The sequence below is a fragment of the Pygocentrus nattereri genome, chromosome 4, assembly GCF_015220715.1.
Source record: "Pygocentrus nattereri isolate fPygNat1 chromosome 4, fPygNat1.pri, whole genome shotgun sequence".
Lineage (NCBI taxonomy): Eukaryota > Metazoa > Chordata > Actinopteri > Characiformes > Serrasalmidae > Pygocentrus > Pygocentrus nattereri.
Window position 1 is genome coordinate 25,776,372 of NC_051214.1, and position 20,921 is coordinate 25,797,292.

General features: G+C 39.6%; 1 protein-coding gene across 4 annotated transcripts in view; it reads right to left on the bottom strand.

Annotated features, from left to right (window-relative positions):
• The window catches only part of lnx1 (ligand of numb-protein X 1), an 84,075-nt gene extending 69,473 nt beyond the window's left edge, over positions 1–14,602 (bottom strand). For 2 of the 4 annotated variants that reach the window (XM_017688023.2, XM_017688007.2), the window contains exons 1-2: positions 14,337–14,601; positions 2,384–3,391 (exon numbers count right to left, since the gene is read on the bottom strand). In XM_017688023.2, the coding sequence (XP_017543512.2) occupies positions 2,384–3,297 (914 nt within the window). In that variant the 5' untranslated portion in view covers positions 3,298–3,391; positions 14,337–14,601. Of the gene's footprint in view, positions 1–2,383; positions 3,392–14,336 lie in introns of all 4 variants that reach the window. The other 2 variants (XM_037538219.1, XM_017688015.2) reach the window with 2 other exon arrangements.
• Positions 14,603–20,921: the final 6,319 nt, after the last annotated feature.

Below are 20,921 nucleotides of genomic sequence, written 5' to 3' on the forward strand. Positions count from 1 at the left end.
AAAATAGAGATAACTGGTTTTCCTTGGACAGCGATGATATGCAAATTCTTAAAATTCTTCTATTTTTGTTATTCAACAAATCTAAAAAACTGAATTTTTTCTGTTATTAAATTAGTCCAGGTGTCCTCATTTGCTGCCATCTTACTTCTGTGGCAATGGATGCTAACGGTGATGTATATAAACAATTTTTGGCCATTCTGAATGACCTGTTTAAGCTATTCTTAGGTTATAGAAGTATGTAAAAAAAAACTCTGGGCCTGCTGGTGGACCCTGGTAAACACAGCTAGGAAAAAAGACTTTCTATATTTTATCAAAAACATGCTATCAGATATTAATATATAATCTACTTTGTATGTAGCAGTTTTACAATGAATCTTTTAGTAAAGATCACTTGCAGAGATCTGCTGCTATTTTCCATGCACAACAACTGACTGAAACACATTCAATAGGCTACCACTTGCAGAGACCATCTAGTATCTAGGACTTCCAGAAGGCCCATAGTGTTGTTTTTTGGGGTGAGATCGGCTCCACTCACTGTAAATCAAGACATGATCGGTTGATTACTCTGTCACTTCCTAATTATGTTATTTAATCCCACACGTCAGGCCTTTAATCCAGCTTCTAAAAACTTAACCAGTGGGAGAGCTCGCTTGGCTGTCTGTACGTAGATTCCATGGAGAAAGAAATTGATTGGACTGTTTTCCATCTGCCATTTCAAGATGTATGTCTTTCAGGTCCAGAAGGCTTTGAGGGTCCCCACTGCCAATATTTGTGAAATATTAAAATGTACTGACAATTTCTGCTTCTAACATCTACATCTACATTTCCAAACACTGAAAACATTGCATAATATTCCATGACTTGCAACCTGCCTACTGACATTGTATCATAATGAGTGGGATGTTTCCAGAAAGAAGGACTGAGGATGTAATAACTGCATGTTTTTCACAGAAGAAAATGAGGGAAAGCAAGAGCACCCATTCTTACAGACATGACCTTTCCAGCTCACTTCTTTAGGCTGTGGTCCCTTGGCCTCACTCATCCATTTGCACTTCTGGAAGGCATCTTAGTGAGAGACCCTTGATCCCCAAGAACCATCAGGATGTGGCCCACCACCAGCAAACAGAGGAAGAGAAGAGAGAAACAGAGAATGGAAGTGAGGCAGAAAGCCCAAACAAGATGATGAAAATAGAGGAAAAGGTGGATGGATTGAAGGGGGGGGGTGGGGGGTGGAGGGAAGAAAAGCACAGAGGGGGATCCGCTTGGGTGGAGAAGAGGGCAGGTTGATTATGTTTCCGTAAGTGGAATTTAAAGTGAGGGGAAAGTTTCCATTAGCGTGCAAAACAAAAACGCAATTAATTTCAACCGAAGCCTCGGGGCAGGGAGCAAGCTAACGATGCTAACGCAGCAAGAGAGCGGGTAAAAGGAGTCTGCTAGCCTTTAAACACTGGAGTGAAGGAGCACAGAGCAAAAGTGAGAGTAGTCAGCATCCACCTCCCAGAAATACTGAAGGAGGATAAAGGGTCTTTTCAACGGAGGTGGCTTTGAAGTTAGTATTGAAGGAACTAGAGAGAAAAACTTAAATATAATATAAACCAAAGTGCTGCTCTAAGTAACAGTGGAAAGAGCATGAACTTTTACTAATGAGTTCTCAGAAGTCTAGAGTTGTTATTATTGTTTTGATGTGCTATATAGTTATTAACATGTCATTACATAATATTAATCAAATTGTTACATAATCGCTACTTTGACATTTGATTTAGATTTTGTAATGATAAGAATAGGTCTGTACTTTCATGTGTTGCTTGTCAAGTCTGTACACATTAATAATTTAGATGTCAAGACTGTACACATAAATAACATTTTGTCAAATCCAAACCATAATGAACTATTTCCTGTCCTCCAAACAAATACAACTGTGGTATGGAATGGATGTATTAATTCTATACTTTTGATAGAGTTTCTCTGCTTTTCTCAATGAGATTTGAGTGAGAAATAATTAAACAAAACGTACAAAGCAGTGATTCAAGGTGTACACATCATTGAGGACTTTGGAAGGTTAATAGCCTTCAATTCAATATCATGTAGACCTTTGTTAGGTGATATAATCACCAGTAAAACATTTGTCAGCACCAAAACCCAGCAGCTCCTTCAACAGTCACTCTTCATTCCACTGTCATTCCCCATCTACTTTGCATTTCTATGATTAATTCTACATCCAGCAGTACACAACATATGTCCTGCTGGAGCGAAAGGCTCTTTCAAGTGAGCCTACAACCACTTCTGTGTATGCAGTGTGGTGTGCATGACTGAACAGACTGAACTGAGTTCTATTACTCCCCATCCCTCTCTTTAAGCAGCACTCACTTACTTGCTCACTCACCTGCTTTGGAGGTGCCCCTGCAGCTCTCCCCTGGGCATGATGTCAGAGCAGAAGTCACTGAAGGGACAGGCTATGATTAGCTTGTCCAGCAACTTGCTGACGAGCAGGCTGGACTTGCGGCAGGTCTGCAACAGGAGCGGCACGCGGTCCACTGGGCAGAAGTCACTCTCCAGAAGGAAGCTGGTCAGGCACTCCTGGCAGTAGGTGTGGCCACAGGGTGTGTCCAGTGGACGGATCAGGGGCTGCAGGCAGATGTGGCAGAGGAGCTCGTCATCCACCTCTTCCTTATAGTTATACTCATGGTTCTCGTCCAGCAGGTGCCGCTGCCCACAGACCTTGCAGAGATCCACAGGAGGAGCAGTGGGCCCTAAAGCTGTGGCATCGTCCATTGGCATTGCTGTAGCACCATCCATTGGCATTGCTGTAGCACCATCCATCGGAATTGCTGTGGCATCATCCACTGGTATAGCTGTGGCACCATTCACTGGTATAGCTATGGCACTGTCCTCTGGCATTGCTGTGGCACCATCCACAGGCATTGCCATGGCACCATCTGTTGGTATTGTTGTGGCATCATCAACTGGCAATGCCATAGCAATATCAATTGCCATAGCACTATCCATTGGCATTGCTATAGCACCATCCACTGGCATAGCTGTAGCTTCACCCACTGGTATTATTGTGGTTCCAGGGATAGACAATTCCATTGAGCCATGGGTTGCAGTTGGCATCACCATGGTACCTGCTTCCTCGGATAACCCAACTGCAGCACCAATGGTTGCCATGGCGCCTCCTTCATCCTTGCCTACTTCCATGGTGTCACTGGTCGCCATGGCAGCCACTACATCCTGTCTATCTATCACGGCATCACCTGCTGCCATTGCCATGGCACCTATGTCTTCTGCTTCAGTCATTGGCTGAAGATGGCGGATTGGATGGGGATGTGTGGAGCTTGATCACAAGCTTTGAAGAAGTGAAGAAGTTTGCTGGGGTGGACTTCACTGGGACCTGTACAAGAGAAGGAAAAACAGAGTTGGTGCCTTGAGCCAATAAAGATTTTGCTGGAAAGTTAATCTGCAGACACTCAGGCACAATTTGGTTGAAGGAGCCAGCACAAATGACTTGTATTTTTTCAATCACTTTACAAACTTATTTTTTTTAGCTTGGCGCAGAGAGAAGTATTGAACGGCTCCCGTACTCATTTAGCAACAGAAATATCAATACTGCACCTCAGGTATCTAAAGATACCAGCTGAGGGGAGAGAAGATAAAGGGTGAAGGTAAAAGAAAAGCAGAGAAACAGAGAGAGACAGAGAGAGCAAGCTGGCATGAAATGCAAATATATGGGTGGGTGGTGTGCGATGCAAGTTGAGGTGCTCGGAAACACCAACACACACGATCACTGAAACTTGCTGACAAACCACACTGTTAGAGATAAAGATTCTGCGCAGGTACATTTTTCATTCATTAAGGTACAAACAATCTAAATGTACTCTAAAATGCAAAAGTACTTTTGAGGTCAAACAGTGCAACATAAATTTGTTTCTCTTGGTGAAAAGTACCTTTTCATAAACAAATGTTTTAAAACATAACCATAAAATAAAAGCCTGGAGATGAGACGGGGTGTATGGAGTCAAAACAACTGAGAAAATATAGTTTCAATGGATTATGGTATAATTATGTTCCTTGACTAAAGGTACTGAGTTGTACCCTTGAGGGTACCACTCCAGTGACAAGAGAGTTCCTGCCCCAGTGACAGTTTTGTACCTTTTCTCTGAGAGTGCAGTTGTCCATCCACATAGAGATAGATAGTTACTGTGTTGTGGCTTGGCTATCCTAGTCTCTACTTAGATCACTACTTTCATCTAAAGATTAGCTGTCCCCTCTGTGGTTAATCTTGGTATTTAAGACCTTGAGTTTCAACTTACATTTGTCAGGTCCAGAACATCTGTATATTAATTTGTCTGTCATTGTATTTGTTTTTGTAGATTTACTCAGCATTTTGTTTTAAAGTCAATAAAGCTCAAAGACTCACACATACATCTATTCACTTCCTCGCCTCCATGACAGATTAGTTGATCTATCCATGCTCTTTCTGCAGCAAATGTTGTGAAGTTAGTTTAAAGCTGACAGAAATCCTATTCACCCTAACGAGAAAGTGTAGCTGTAGTTTTTGTTTGTCATGTCATAGAGCTAACATTAGCATCATGTTGTTGTTTCCAATCTGCTTAGCTTCATTTAGCTGCAACAACATTGTGCAGCTCTGTCACATGGCTTTTTAACCTGTTTCATAGCCATGGGCCGGCTGGTGGGCCCAAAGTTTTATTACACACTTCTATAACCTAAGAACAGCTCAACCTATTTGCAGTGAAGTCCTTATAGTTACTGAATAATAAGCCTTGAATTCCAAGAATGTAAACTAGAAACTATGTTTACATGCACATGCGGTTTAATACACTACATGGACAAAAGTATTGGGACACCTACACATTACACCTACAGGAGCTGATATGGCATTTCATTCCAATCCATAGGCATTAATATGGAGTTGGTCCCACCTTTGCAGCTATAACAGCTTCCACTCTTCTGGGAAGCTTTCTACAAGATTTTGGATTCTGTGTGAATTTTTGCCCATTTATCCAGGAGAGCATTTGTGAGGTCAGACACTGATGTCGGATGAGAGGGTCTGGCTCGCAATTTCCATTCTAGTTCATCCCAAAGGTGTTTGATGGGGTTGAGGTCAGGGCTCTGTGCATGCCAGTCAAGTTCTTCCACACCAAACGTACCCAACTATGCCTATAAGGACCTTGCCTTATGCACTAGGTCACTAGTCATGCTCAAACAGAAAATTAACCCTACTCAAACTGTTTACTGAAAGTCACTTTTAAACTGCAAAATATAAGCTAATATATACCTAGAATAGATAAAAAAAGTGGCAACGCTTTATTTGAGTGGTCCATTGTAGACATTTAATACACTCCTAACAGGTTATCAGTAACACATCAACAACATATCAGTGAAGTAGCAGAAGTAAAGCAATATGTAAAAGTAATATGTTACTTCCATTATGTAAAACCCAACCTAGCCCCAATCATAACCCTAACCTTAACCTCGACCCAAAACCTATTCCTAACCTTAACCTTAACCTTGACCCAAAACCTATTCCTAACCCTAACCTTAACCTCAATCCAAACCTACTCAAACATGTTTAGGATATAGCATGTTACTGAAAGTCTGTTGAGTGTTAGTTTCATCTAAAAAGGCCACTCAGAATAAAGTGTCACCTAAAATGTTTATGTAAATTGCTGTTAGCTAAGCATTAACATACTACTAGAATCCCATAGGGCAATTAAAAGATAATAGCATTATTACATTGCTCTTGTTTTTCCTGACCATGTTATACCTCTATGGTCCAAACTGAAGGCTTATCATTAACAGCTCTCCACTGAGACATTGGATTTTTTTATAGACTCTCGTGCAGAGTTTTAGTGACATTTGCGGTGCCTTCTGCAATTCAAAAGCTTGTCCAATGTCAAAACAATGACTAAGAACATATTTTGGGTGGAGTATGGATATGGCTATTCACGTCAATGTCTATACAATAATGGATTCAGAAGAATTTCACTGTTAAATTGATTAGTACTTGAAAATGATTCCATTGGCAATGCAATCTATCCAGCTCATGCCTGGAATTGAAAAATTGTGGTAAAGATATATACACATGTACAGACACATACATACACACTGTAAGGGGGGGGGGTGGTGTTACATAATCCAGAGGGGAGTGTTATGAGTTATGACAGTCATAAAAGCTTGTCTGCAGGGTGTCTCTCTGAACGCCACTCACCATATACACTCCCCTCTGAGAGACTGTGTGTGTGTGTGTGTTTGTGTGTGTGTTTGTATCTGAGTGTGTGTAGGTGTGTGTGTGCCCACCATGACAGAACTTTGTTCTCGGCAACATCATAATCTCACTGAGAATTACTTTAGAATGCAATTCTAATCACTCAGTACCCCAGTGTTGCACAGTTCTGAGCTTTCAGCTGGATCAAGCAAGTTACTGCAGGCAAAACGCACAACTGTAGTGCAGTGATTCTTGAGGAATGGAATTGAAAACACTGCTGTAGGACTGGGCATAGATACACAAACCTATACTTCCAAAAACAAAACTAGGCTACATTTGACTTTCTTGATTCAAATACACACATCATTACCAAATAATAAATAAAATCTATGACATTAACACTGTTCAGTTCACTTATTTTTGGCTAATCAGTCATAGAAATGATGGACACACTTATATCAAACACATTCAATTACAGGTGACACTGATCTAATACCTGGTTGGTTTTGGGTCGAAAGCTACGTTACAAAGCCTAGGCTGCATCCAATGTATTGTGGGTCCTCAGTAGGACTGTCCTACTCCTAAGTAGCCTATTGGTCACACGAATGAAACAGTCCTAATGAGGCTGCGAGGTGATGATACTAGAGTAGCGCCAAACTCGTCAGGGAACTTGTGAAAGAAAATGTAATCCATTGCATCGTGTTTCTTGCTTTTTTCATTTCTTCGCATAGATGGAGATGTTATAATGTAGTATGATAAACTACATATACGCAAATATTTCTAAATGAAATATGAAACACGGATGATATATGATAGATGAATGAATGATTTAATTAATCAGCCTTTTTATACTTTATAAGGTCATGAAGATGAATTAAAGTACAGGAACATCTTACATTTAAAAACAAATTCTGATTGTTTTGTTTTCTGCCATTTTTGTGGTACCGTTTTTTTTTTCCTTTGCATCATTCGAACTGTGGGCAACTGAAGGCCTGGAAGGATACATCTGATGTGTCATTGATATCACTCAGAACGTAGGCTGTATTTCTAGGCTGTGTATGAAGAATCTTTCACTTTGGAGTGGCCTGCTATGATGTAGTGGCCGAGAAATGCAGCCTAGAAAATGCTGCAGATCAAATCCTGTAACAAACCTAGCCCCAAATATCGCATTCACATTATATGACGCCGTGTATATCATCTAGCTTTGTATTTTTTCCTGAGGATTTGCAGAGTGTTTGAGTAGTTTGAGCATCTTAAATCAGGTGCTTCAATTAAAAGCAGCAATAAATAAATATTGGATTTGTATTGTATCGGTGTGGTCCAGTGCTTAAGACTTCAATATTGGTATCAGTATTGGACAGAGTTGTAGACTCAAGTTATATGACTGGCACTTTTTGTGAAGTTTGCTCAAAGTTTGTCGGTTTTAGGTTAGAATGGTGGTTGTTTTTGACTCATGTTCAGCCAGTTAGTCATGGTAGTTTGCGTCACACAGTATTTTCAATGTAATGATTTATCTCAACTTGTTAAGAAATAAAAAACTGACCCATCGCTACATTCAACATATTACTTCTTATCATTGCACACACACATGCAGTCCCCACGTGCCTGTGAACAAGTAATCATAAACTCTGGTCTGTCTTGGTGATTCAGTAACAATATGGCACTTTGATATGAGGCTCTGCACCGTCAGCCTTCCTCAAGCCGAATTTTTAATAAGTGACCTTTTCACCAAGCGTGTGCGTGTGTGGTACTATTTTGAGATGTTTCGGGTATTTGAACTTGCACACTAGTGGGCACCCACACATGCACCTACACACACGTGAACACGCACACACAATCGGCTTATCAAAGCTAGAGGACTCAGCTCTCCTACTTTAAACATTACTCTAATAGGTAACACATACAGACACAGGCCAGCAGCACCTCTCCTTCCACCTTTCTGCTCTCTACCACTATTTCTCTTGTTCATCTTCTTCATTGCTCCCCTGTATATCAAAGGCCTGAGCTCTTGACATTTGTGATGACATGGCTTTGTTAATTGTTAAAATTGACATGTAACTGGTTTTCCTGTAACTCATCTGGAAGGGATAGGGAAAGGGTAAATCAATCAATCAAACTATCTATCTATCTATCTATCTATCTATCTATCTATCTATCTATCTATCTATCTATCTATCTATCTATCTATCTATCTATCTATCTATCTATCTATCTATCTATGTGTCTGTCTGTCTGTCTGTCTGTCTGTCTGTCTGTCTGTCTGTCTATCTATCTATTTCAGCAAAATGCTAACAGTAAATAGTAAGTGACTGTTTACTGTCTGAACATTGTGGGGGGAGCTAACCAAGCTGCTGGCATTGGATGTTTGGAGTGTTGTGTTTCAGCATGTCTAAGAAGAATTAAACAAACATTCCACAGCTCTCCTGAGCCTCAGTCCTCTCCACAGTTTAGGTATGAGCAAGGAATTGTGGGTCATGATAAGGAGCCCTGGGGTGTCCTTCTGAACCACGTGACCACATATGACCGATGAATAATTACAGTAATATGATGTTAATGATTAATGTTGCAACCAAGCAAATTACAGTTATTAACGAGCTGGACGTCAGGCTACAATAACACACTCTAAAAAGAATAAAGGGGAGAGAGAGAGAGAGAGAGAGAGAGAGAGAGAGAGAGAGAGAGAGAGAGAGAGAGAGTGAGAGAGAGAGAGAGAGAGAGAGAGAGAGTGAGAGAGAGAGAGAGAGAGAGAGAGAGAGAGAGAGAGAGAGAGAGAGCGAGAGAGAGAGAGAGGGGGTGGGTGGAGGGTGGCGGGGGACATGTATTCATCATGAAGAGCAAGTCATGACACAATCTCGGACACACGCCCTACACTTTTGTTCAATGGAAATTTTTCCAGGAGCACAGGAACATAAACACACACACAAGCACTCACTCACACACTCACAGACACACACATATGCTCCCACAGTAAGGTTGAATGGGTAACTTTCTAAATGTGCTCTGTTACAGATTACTGATTGCCTGATTAAGAGCACAGTAATATAATCCAGAGGATTACACAATCTCAGTAATGTATTCTGATTACTTTCCATTACCTTTCAGGCAGTTTCCACTCAGAGGCTGAAGATTAAAGTATTAGCTATTTTTCCACTTCAATTCCTGAAAACCTTTTTAGTGGAGGTCAGGTCGTGATTCCATCAGTATTCTGCTGCAGTAGTGAAAAATAATGAAGCACATCTACATTATTACTGGAGCTTAATAGATTTTCATGGATATATGCTTTATTTGGGCAACCCTGTTTTGTAATGCACTACATTTTGGAAGAAAAAACACAAAAACAAAAACAAAAAACAAACCTACTTTTTGCATACTGTGCTCCAAATATTGTACTCCACAGCTCAATATTCACATAATCTTGGAAGGAGCAAAATAACCACGCTATTAAAAATGAGAGGTCAAATCAACTCAGCATGATATACAGTAAAGTTGAGGTCAACTCAATATGACAGTAAAGATGAGGTCAACACAATATGACACAGTAAAGCTGAGGTCAACTCAATACGATACAATAAAGTTGAGGTCAACTCAATATGATACAGTAAATTTGAGGTCAACTCAATATGACATAGTAAAGATGAGGTCAACTTAATATAATACAGTAAAGTTGAGGTCAACTCAATATGATAGAGTAAAGTTATGATCAACTCAATATGATAAAGTAAAGTTGAGATCAACTCAATGTGACATATAGTAAACTCAATATGATACAGTAAAGTTGAGGTCAACATAATATGATATAGTAAAGTTAAGACAAACTCAAAGTTGAGATCAGCTCAATATGATATAGTTAAGTTGAGGTCAACTCAATATGATACAGTAAAGTTGAGATCAGCTCAATATGATACAGTAAAGTTGAGATCAACTCAATATGATACAGTAAAGTTGAGATCAAATCAGTATGATACAGTAAAGTTGAGATCAACTTAATATGATATAGTAGAGTTGAGGTCAACTCAATATGATACAGTAAAGTTCAGATCAACTCAATATGATACAGTAAAGTTGAGATCAAATCAGTATGATACAGTAAAGTTGAGATCAACTTAATATGATATAGTAGAGTTGAGGTCAACTCAATATGATACAGTAAAGTTCAGATCAACTCAATATGATACAGTAAAGTTGAGATCAAATCAGTATGATACAGTAAAGTTGAGATCAACTTAATATGATATAGTAGAGTTGAGGTCAACTCAATATGATACAGTAAAGTTGAGATCAAATCAATATGATACAGTAAAGTTGAGATCAACTTAATATGATATAGTAGAGTTGAGGTCAACTCAATATGATACAGTAAAGTTGACATCAACTCAATATGATACAGTAAAGTTGAGATCAAATCAGTATGATACAGTAAAGTTGAGATCAGCTCAATATGATACAGTAAAGTTGAGATCAAATCAGTATGATACAGTAAAGTTGAGATCAAGTCATTTTGATGCAGTACAGTTGAGTTGAGTTGAGATGAGTCAACTCAAGAAAAGCCATGTAATCAGTTACTAAATCATTTTAATTTGCACAGACTTCTCATTTTGTTATCGTGTAAGCGTATGAATTGCTATCTAATTCATATTTCATCCTGCATTTGGCTAGCTAATTGTTACCCTGGCATTTCTGATCTCTGACAAGTAAAGCAGCTTGTCATAATTGTAACAGCACCTCAATTTGGGATGGTGTTCTCAACTTCAGCACATGACATCAAATCAAGATGGACACCAGCAACCAGGGACACAGGAAGTTGTCTGAAGTTGGAGCTGCTGACATTTATGTATTGTACATGGGACATGACGGATGACACCAGGCAAAATGATCCAATTTTTCCATTTGATTATTTATTTATTTATTTATTTACTTTGTGCTAATTGACATCAAGCAGACAATATATACATCTAAATGACAGATTAAATTGCTGATGCACATCATCTCTCTGCTCTCTTGTTCTGGACACCCTTTATGCAAACAAGCTGAGCTGCCACCAATCAGACTGTTGACACCCACAGTCTCACATTATAAATACATCCTGGGCATTAAAATAATCCCTCATATTACAGAGGTGCAATCCCATTTCACCCCTCACCCCTATCACTCAGCCCTTACCTCTCTATTTTGCCCATTCATGCCTAGGGAATAGAGTGTCCAGATTTTTTTGAGAAAGAGGGCAAAGTCTTAGGGCTACATGGTCCTCTAAACAGATGTTTTTCAGAGGGACACTCCAAACAGAGTGTTATGAGAAATAAAGAAAAACTGTCAAGACGGCTGTGCATGCGACCAAAGAAACCCATGACTGTGAGAATTTTCTCAGTTAAAAATTAATTTGGTATTATCTTAGTTGAATGTCATTTCAATGTATTATGCTCCTTTTACTCGAAACAAGCCCCAAAATCACTTGCAAATAGTTGACTTCAGCATTATATCATAGAAGAAAGAGTGGGGGATAACAAATAATAATCGCATCCTGCCTTTTTGAAAGCATATGAAGCCCTAAAAGTAACTAAAGTCCAGCAGTGAGGTTACTGAACTCCACCCTCCTCTGGTATCACTGGCAGGGTTGCCTACAAAGCATCGCTAGTAGCCTATTAATGAAATAATGTTCTTTTTAATTGAAGGTCCCATATCATAGGGAAGATTTCAACCACGACTTCAGTTTCAAGGGTCAAGGTGACGCTCAAAAACAAGGGGTAGGGGTTTGAAAATAAGAAATGGGATTGTGCCTAACATTAGCTGGTAATATTGATGCTAACAATACTCATAGGCTTCATGTCCATGTTTTCCCCCTGCTTTCTAGTTTTAATGCATAAAGGTTGAAAATGAAATCATTCCAAGCTCCATCTCCCCACATAGCCAGTCTTAGCATTAGCATTAGCATTAGCACTAGCATCATCCTATCTTGACAAGTTAGCTAGTGATAAATGATAACACTGAGTTGTTATAATAATGTAAATTAAATTAGGAATCTCTCAGAAACGAATGATGCTAATGGTGAAAGATAATAAGAATGGAAAATAAGACTTATTAAGATCACAGGAAAAACTGTTTCAACTGCAATTATGAAAAGGTCCTGAAAACAGAAGAACTGGTATTGTGAGGGCTCTAGCTGCAGGCAACACTGCTCATGTTACACAGGTACAGGCCGATCTCATCCCTTCCACAGTAACGGCAACTTGAACTGACTCTAACCTCTGTTTGATGAGTTTGGAAGCTGTGGGTTGTTAAAGGATAAGCACAGAAGTATGTGGGTGTTTGATTTAAATGTTTTTCCTCTACTTTTCAGAATCAAGTTAATGTTAAAGTACACCTTCCCACTCAGTCTTGAGCAGAATTGTGTGTACCTTGACTTTCATTCAAGAAAGGGATTAAGTACTTTTCTACCACAAGACCGTGGCTTTAAATTCCTCTAATGAAGTTCTTTACTTCATGAAAGTATGCAAACGTAATCTTTCAATTAATCGGCTGATTTTTCAAAGGGGTCTGTATTATGGCTGCTCGCTCTCTCTCTCTCTCTCTCTCTCTCTCTCTCTCTCTCTCTCTCTCTCTCTCACACACACACACACACACACACACACACATATATATGTAGAAGACATGAAGAGCATTAGAATTCATGAGAGAGTTCCTGGGTGCTACATACATATAAGCAGTTCACATCAAAGAACCATATAGTGGAGCATATGGAGACTTATATAAGCATTCTAACATACAGAACACTCTCTCTCTCTCTCTCTCTCTCTCTCTCTCTCTCTCTCCCCTTCCCTTTTCCCCCTTTCCTTCTTCCTCCTGGCATTTCCCTCACTCTCTCAGCTCTGTGCTTGAGTTTGAGATCAGAGGTGGATTAGATATCAGGGATTTGTTAACAGAGAGGCCTACGGTACAACCACATATATGAATTAGCTGCCACTCTGCTGTAAGTGATTGTCATTTCATTAAGGACAATACTGTGTCCTTCCAAGACCAAGTACAGCAGATATTATCACTGATGTAATAGTGATAAACAGCCTTAACAGCGCTAATAAACTGCAACCAAATGGGTCTCAAACTCTCTCACATTTTTACTCACACTTTTAATGTTAAAGTAGATTTGGAAACTCTCGCTTAGGTAGAACGGAATGTATCTTGACAAGGATTTGGTCCTTGATCTATGGCAACAATCAAAAAATTCCCCCTTTTTTTGGTCATGAATGTGAATAAAACCTTGTAAGTAATCACCTTAATGAGAGTGAAGGAACATCAGGACACTGTTTGAGATAATTGCTCCTGAATGGCACATGAAAATATGAGTTTAGGAAAAACCTGTAACGAGTACCGAACCTTTACATTATGTGGAGGGCCTTTAAACTTTAAAATGTCCTTCACACTCTCACACCTCAATCTCACTTACAAAAATGGTTCTGTGAAGGGAATTTTTAAAATTTCAGCATAAAGTGCTAGTCATCGTGTTTTGCTACACTCTCTGTTGTACTAACATGCTCATAGTGGTGGTGATAAGAAAGAGAGGTCGAAAGCATTCAACGACTTAAAAAACTTCAAAAGGGCATTGCAAGGCTAAATGAAAGGCCCAAAGAAAATAACCTTTCAGATTTACAACTTTTCTAACCACAATCAACATTACATAGAAAAACTTCACCGGCCGTTGTCAATAACATTTTAAAAAGTGGCTATTTTTGTGTTGTAGACATGGCAATCCCCAGTTCCTATCACCACCACACACACTTATCTCATGTGAAACCACTTCAAACTACTTTGTTTATTATGATTGAAACATTCAGAATAAAAAAAATGGTGGAATTCCCCTTGGAAAGGTTTTCTCTGGGAACTAAAAGTGGCTCTTCTATGGATTCGCTCCAGAGGACCTGTTTTGGCACCTCTGGTTTTTGGAGTGTAGACAAGTTTCAGGTTTTACCACCAACATTCACATTCCACCAACAGGAAAATGTGAGCACACCCTTTGCTCGTCTAGCGGAGAGTGAAAGTTACAAAGTGAGCGATTAGTGGACAGAGACGTTTGCGACAGTGGAGAAAAGTCCATGAGCTTTTACTCGAGCAAACTTACAGTGAGTTCAGTTTGTTCTTCTGTTCTGTCCTCAGTGCCTCACCTGCACAGGTAATCCTAGATAGAGTCGGCTGCTGGCCCACAGAGGGAGAGAGAGAGAGAGAGAGAGAGAGAGAGAGAGAGAGAGAGAGAGAGAGAGAGAGAGAGAGAGAATTTGTCTCTGTCGTCAGCTGTTTTCCGCTCCACAGTGTGTGATCTTGAAGATCCGTACAATCCGCAGTGCACATCTGTAGCAGGAAGAGTCTCGGCAGAGCAAAGCACAGCTCAGCCTCTCTCTCTCTCTCTGTCTGTGCTGCTACACAGTTACCACCCACACGCACCTGACACAGGAAGTCTCCATGCAAGGAGGTGGAGCCACAGTGGATGGCAGGTAAACATGAGAACTGCCCAAACCTGCTCTGGAGCTACCAGCCACCTGTAAAATGAAATGAGCTTTAGTTGGCTCTTAGACATAGTTTTGATAAACGGTTTAAATGTAATTACACATTATTACATAATTATTACATATAAAGATGTCCAAAGGTCTGAGATTAGCTTTAAATAAGAGTCTGAGATAAGCTTTTATATTAGTTTCTAATGTAATACAAACCATTACAACTTAAATTATCAGCAGAATAATTTGAGTGAAAAGTATAAAATGTTTGCAATATTTAAACCAATTTCAGAGTTTGTCATTGTTTGTTAGCATTTGTTGTGTCAGGGTGCAGTGGAGCTGACAGTGTCACAGATTTGTTTATATTCAATAGGGACATTGAAGTAGCGCAGAATCTTGAATAGTTAAAGAGCTTAATTCCAAAATGCTGTTTATCCATTTGCAACAACTTTGGATTTTTGAAAAGAATAACAGCTGATGTAAAATGTAAAAGATGCTTTTATTTGTCAAATCATACTTTTTATTATAATGTAGCACTGGTATTTCTTGAATGTGTAAGTAGAGGTGGATGATATGGCCAGCATACTGTATAATATCACAGTGCTTAAAGATAGTTTCACGATATATGATATTTAATAAATATGATATTTAGTTTTCAGACATATTATCAGTTGGAAAAGAGAAGGAAAACAGTAGTGCTGCCTTCTTAAAAATATACTATCAAACACTGTGAATACAATGGTTTTTGTTTGATATTTGCCATGTTATGTTGCACTAAATCCAGTTCAATGACTCTCTTTATAATGAATCAGGTATATATATATATATATATATATATATATATATATATATATATATATATGACTTTGTATAAGGATTGATATTCTTCTTATTACATTTACATTCAATTTGCATTCAGTGCTGTCATGTTCGTGTTTGCACTTCCACCATTTTTTACTTGTTTTGATGTCAACAAATGATAGAATGAGCAAGAAATGCAAAGGATGTTTTTTTCCTTCTACAGCAATATTTAACCCTTGTGTGGCTTTGGGGTCTGTGGGAACATTTTCAATGTTTACCATAAGAAAAAATTATGTGATTTATTATTATTTCAACCTCTGATTCCTTAGTCTTTGCTCATTTTCTGTAAAGAACATATAAAATAACACATTTTGAGTGACATCACACTGTTCATCCCCCACACATTTCTTTATTTTATTTTTGTATGTCTGTGTGTTTATGTGTGTGAGTGTGGACAACATGGGCAGGCTGCTGACTGGCTACAGCTGCTAAAAGAGAATCCTACACTGGACACGGGATATTTTAAACATCTGATATTTTTACATACATTTTTATAGTTGTGCTGATTTAAAGAGAAAAAAAAATAATATGGTGGGTCCACCAGACCACTGAGTAACAAACACACAAACAGCACACAATTACTGAATTCACCAAACTTTTCACAATAAAATACCTCCTCCTCTACTCTACAAACACAAGTGTGGTATCAGCTGTTTAGAATGTTTAGAAGAGAACAATGTGCATAAAATGATACTGTGCTTTTATCTCCATCAGCGATGAAGGTGATTTCTAAAGGTTAGTTTAAGTGGTAAGCTGTGCTGTTCCACAACACACACTCACCTTTACAGTTTTCTTTACAGGGTTTAAGCTCATAATCCTGCAAGCTTTGACATGTCAGTGGAAAGAGAGCACCTAAACTAGAACTACAAAGAGCCCTATACACCACACCGTATCTCTTACACACAGAGAGAGAGAGAGCTAGAGGGAGAGAGACAAAGGCAGTGATAGAGATAGCGAGAGAGGTAGTTTGATTACAGGGATTATGAAGTTTCCTGCTTTTGGGCCTGAAGTGGTTACTCTACTGACTTCCTAGACTTTCAGTACGCAGTCTCATGTTCTCACGTTGGGCCGCACAAACAGGTATGTGTGTGCAAGGGTGTCATATGCTGACAGAGAAATGACGTATGAATGACTAATACATGTTATTGTCATTTACTGTCACTGAGTGCTGTACTCTTCAGTGAGAACACGTCAGGCAGTGTAGGACCTTGCCACACACTATTTTCAGTGTCAATTAGTTTTATCCTCCACTCCAATGACTCTTGTACCCAAACCCTTTAAGAACACCCAGTACATCTTTAGGGCCATATGTTCTATATGTCCAAAAGTATTCAGACACCCCTTCTAAATTGATGATATCAGTTTCATGATACAGACATTCAACTGCGCATGTAGAAAAGCATCGCAGACAAAGCGGGATTCTCTGGAGCAGCTCCATATGAACCTATTAGGTCACCATACCCAATGCTAAGCATCAGCTAGGGGTGTATAAAGCCAGGAGCATAGCACCAAATCTCAAGCCCTAAGCACAGTAGCATGCTCAGACACCCATCCCCCTCACAAGAAATTAAAGGAAAGAAAAAAAAATTATGTATTTACTGTGCTGCATTTCTTTATGACGTTGGTTGGTCGGTAAAACAGCTAACAATCAACAAGGTAAGTGTGCTTTGAATCATTAATATTGCTGTAGTTCAGTAAGAATTAGACTCAAATTTGTTTTCTGTTCAAGAGAAAAGCTTTTTTAAAAAAATATTTTAATATTCAGTGTCATTTTCACTTAAACTGTAAATCAGTTGGTTACCTGGAAGTTACCTGTTAGCTACCTATCTTTATTTTTATAACATACAGTGTCAAAACTAAGCTATTGGAGGGGCTCATATTCAGGTAGGGCCCTGATTAATGAAGCCCATTGTTACCCATGGTCCGATGCCCCTGTATTAAGCCCTCGATAATGATCCCAATATGGTACCAAATTTGTCTGACAGTGTTTCTTAGCTGAAGCAGACTATATTCAATACCTATAACAGCAGTCTCCTACCTCTTTTACGCAGTGATAGACAATGTACCACCTAGAAGGTTAATCAAAATGTCTAGTTTGTTATGAAGAATGTGGACCTGTGTGACATTATTTTTACTGTTAAATATTTTAATTTTAATAACTCAATCAGTTATAGATGCAGATATCTCTACCACCAGGGAATACATGAAGAGATAATTAGTCATTCATATATCAATCAGTATCAATCAATAAACCTGGAAGCCTAAACATTCTGGCAAATCACACAGTTGACTTGTTTCAGTACTGCACTGAAACCAGCCGCCTGTTTGTGCTACTGAACTGCATACTGTTTCAGTTTCTGCACCCATATCAGTGTTCTCTTTGTATTGGAATTGTGATAAGGACTGTTATCATTTTATCATGGGGCGGTTATGACTTTGTCTGTAGTTGAAATCAGTATGTTTAGCTGTTAAGCATGCTGTAGTACATGCTTTAAATGACAACACTGCTGTCCTGAGAACCTACCAAAAATATACAGCCAACACCATCCTGTGACCACTGATGAAGGACCACAGGATGACCAACACAAACTGTGCAGGAAAACTTGAGCTACTGTCTCTGACTTTACATCTACAAGGTGGACCAACAAGGTAGGTGTGTCTAATAGAGTGGACAATGATTGAACACACCTTGGACTCTTGCTGGTCTACCTTGTAGAGGTAAACTCTGAGTCAGTAGCTCATCTGTTACTGCACAGTTTGTGTTGCTAGCCATTCATCCGTGGTCACGGGACGCTATTGGCTGGATATTTTTGGTTGGTGGACTATTCTCAGTCCAGCAGTGTCACTGAGGTGTTTAAAAACTCCAGCAGCACTGCTGTGTCTGATCCACTCAGACCAGCGTAACACACCACCACCACATCAGTGTCAGTGATGAGAATGATCCACCACCCAAATAGTACCAGCTCTGTAGTGGTCCTGTGAAGGCTAAAAAGTATACAGAGAAACAGATGGACTACAGTCAGTAACTTTAGAACTACAAAGTGCTCCTGTAAGGTAAGTGGAGCAGATAAAATGGACAGTTTAGAAACAAGGAATTTGTTTTTAATGTTTTTTATTGGTTCACAATATAGATGCACAATTATGGAGCCCATCTGTTGTCATGCATAATTTGTACACCACCTTCTACCCTCATCCTGGAGATCTACCTTCCTTCATATTCTAGTTCCCACAATAATCTGCCACATCTGGTCCAGCTACGTAACTTCTTCAGAAGTCCTTGACGGGCTGGATTGGATGATTTAGTATTAAACTCCATTAGGAGTGTTGGTGACCACTGCTGCACCCCCATTAATCATTTCTCAAACCCACCTTTCAAAGCCTTTGCAGCCAAGAGTGGTTCTTTGGTCAGAAAATCACCATTGATGAAAAGTATGGGCTACAAAGTCTAAATGGATGCCAGCAAGGTAGGCACTTATAACAACAGGGCCTGTGAGTGTATAGCAGCATGTGTATTTGCCAGTTTGTGTTTCCATAAGTTTAAACCACTATGACTGTTTGTGTGTGTGTGTGTGTGTGTGTGTGTGTGGGCTTGTGTTTGTACATGTACATGCTAGGTCAGCAGGTCATCAGAAAAATGAACAGTGCGTGGGAAAGAGGGCAGAGCAGGCTCAAAAACTCAGTTTATTGCAACACTAAGCGAATGATCCCACAACAACAAACAAACACAGACACTGGTAATACAGAGAGGAGAGAGAGACAAAATTGAGAGAATCTGGGTTTCTATAAATATATATATAAAATATATAAAATAAAAATAAAATAAATATATAAAATAAAATATAAAATAAATATATAAAATAAAATATAAAATAAAAAATATAAATGCAACACTTTTATTTTCGCTCCCATTTTTCATGAGCTGAACTCAAAGATCTAAGACTTTTTCTATGTGCACAAAAGGCCTTTTTCTCTCAAATATTGTTCACAAATGTGTCTAAATCTGTGAGTGAGCACTTCTCCTTTGCCGAGATAATCCATCCACCTCACAGGTGTGGCATATCAAGATGCTGGTTAGACAGCATGATTATTGCACAGGTGTGCCTTAGGCTGGTCACAATAAAAGGCCACTCTAAAATGTGCAGTTTTATCACACAGCACAATGCAACAGATGTCGCAAATTTTGAGGGAGTGTGCAATTGGCATGCTGACTGCAGGAAAGTCCACCAGAGCTGTTGCCCATGAATTGAATGTTAATTTCTCTACCATAAACCGTCTCCAAAGGCATTTCAGAGAATTTGGCAGTACATCCAACCAGCCTCACAACCACACCAGCCCAGGACCTTCACATCCAGCATCTTCAACTCCAAGATTGTCTGAGACCAGCCACCCGGACAGCTCCTGCAACAATCGGTTTGCATAACCAAAGAATTTGCACACAAACTGTCAGAAACCGTCTTAGGGAAGCTCATCTGCATGCTCGTCGTCCTCATCGGGGGCTCCATCTGACTGCAGTTTGTTGTAACCAACTTGAGTGGGCAAGTGCTCACATTTGATGGTGTCTGGCACATTGGAGAGGTTTTCTCTTAACGGATGAATCCCGGTTTTCACTGTACAAGGCAGATGGCAGACTGCATGTATGGCATCGTGTGGGTGAGTGGTTTGCTGATGTCAACGTTGTCAGTCGAATGGGGTTATGGTTTGGGCAGGCATATGTTATGGACAACAAATACAGGTGCATTTTATTGATGGCATTTTGATTGCACAGAGATACCGTGATGAGATCCTGAGGCCCATTGTTGTGCCATTCAACCATGACCATCACCTCATGTTGCAGCATGATAATGCACGGCCCCATGTTGCAAGGATCTGTACCCAATTCCTGGAAGCTGAAAACATCCCAGTTCTTGCATGGTCAGGGTCCTGTCTGTGTAGAGTTTGGATGTTCTCCCCGTGTCTGTGTGGGTTTCCTCCCACAGTCCAAAGACATGCAGTCAGGCCAATTGGACATGCTAAATTGCCCTTAGTTGTATGGGAATGTCTGTCTGTCTGCCCTGTGATGGACTGGTGACCTAGGTGTATCCTGCCACCTGCCCAGTGACAGATGGGATAGGCTCCAGCACCTGTGGCCTTGAGGGAGAAGCAGCTTAGAAGGTGTGTAGGTGTGTGTGTGTGTGTGTGTGTGTGTGTGTGTGTGTGTGTTTGACCGGTCAATATAGGTAGCATAACAAGATTTTCATTCTTCTATTCAGCTCAGCTCTCATTTCCCAAACACTAGAGGATGTTTAGTCATAAATATTGAACATTTAAGATTTACGAGTCAAAATCTATACAGCCATGACTGGACTGTGAGT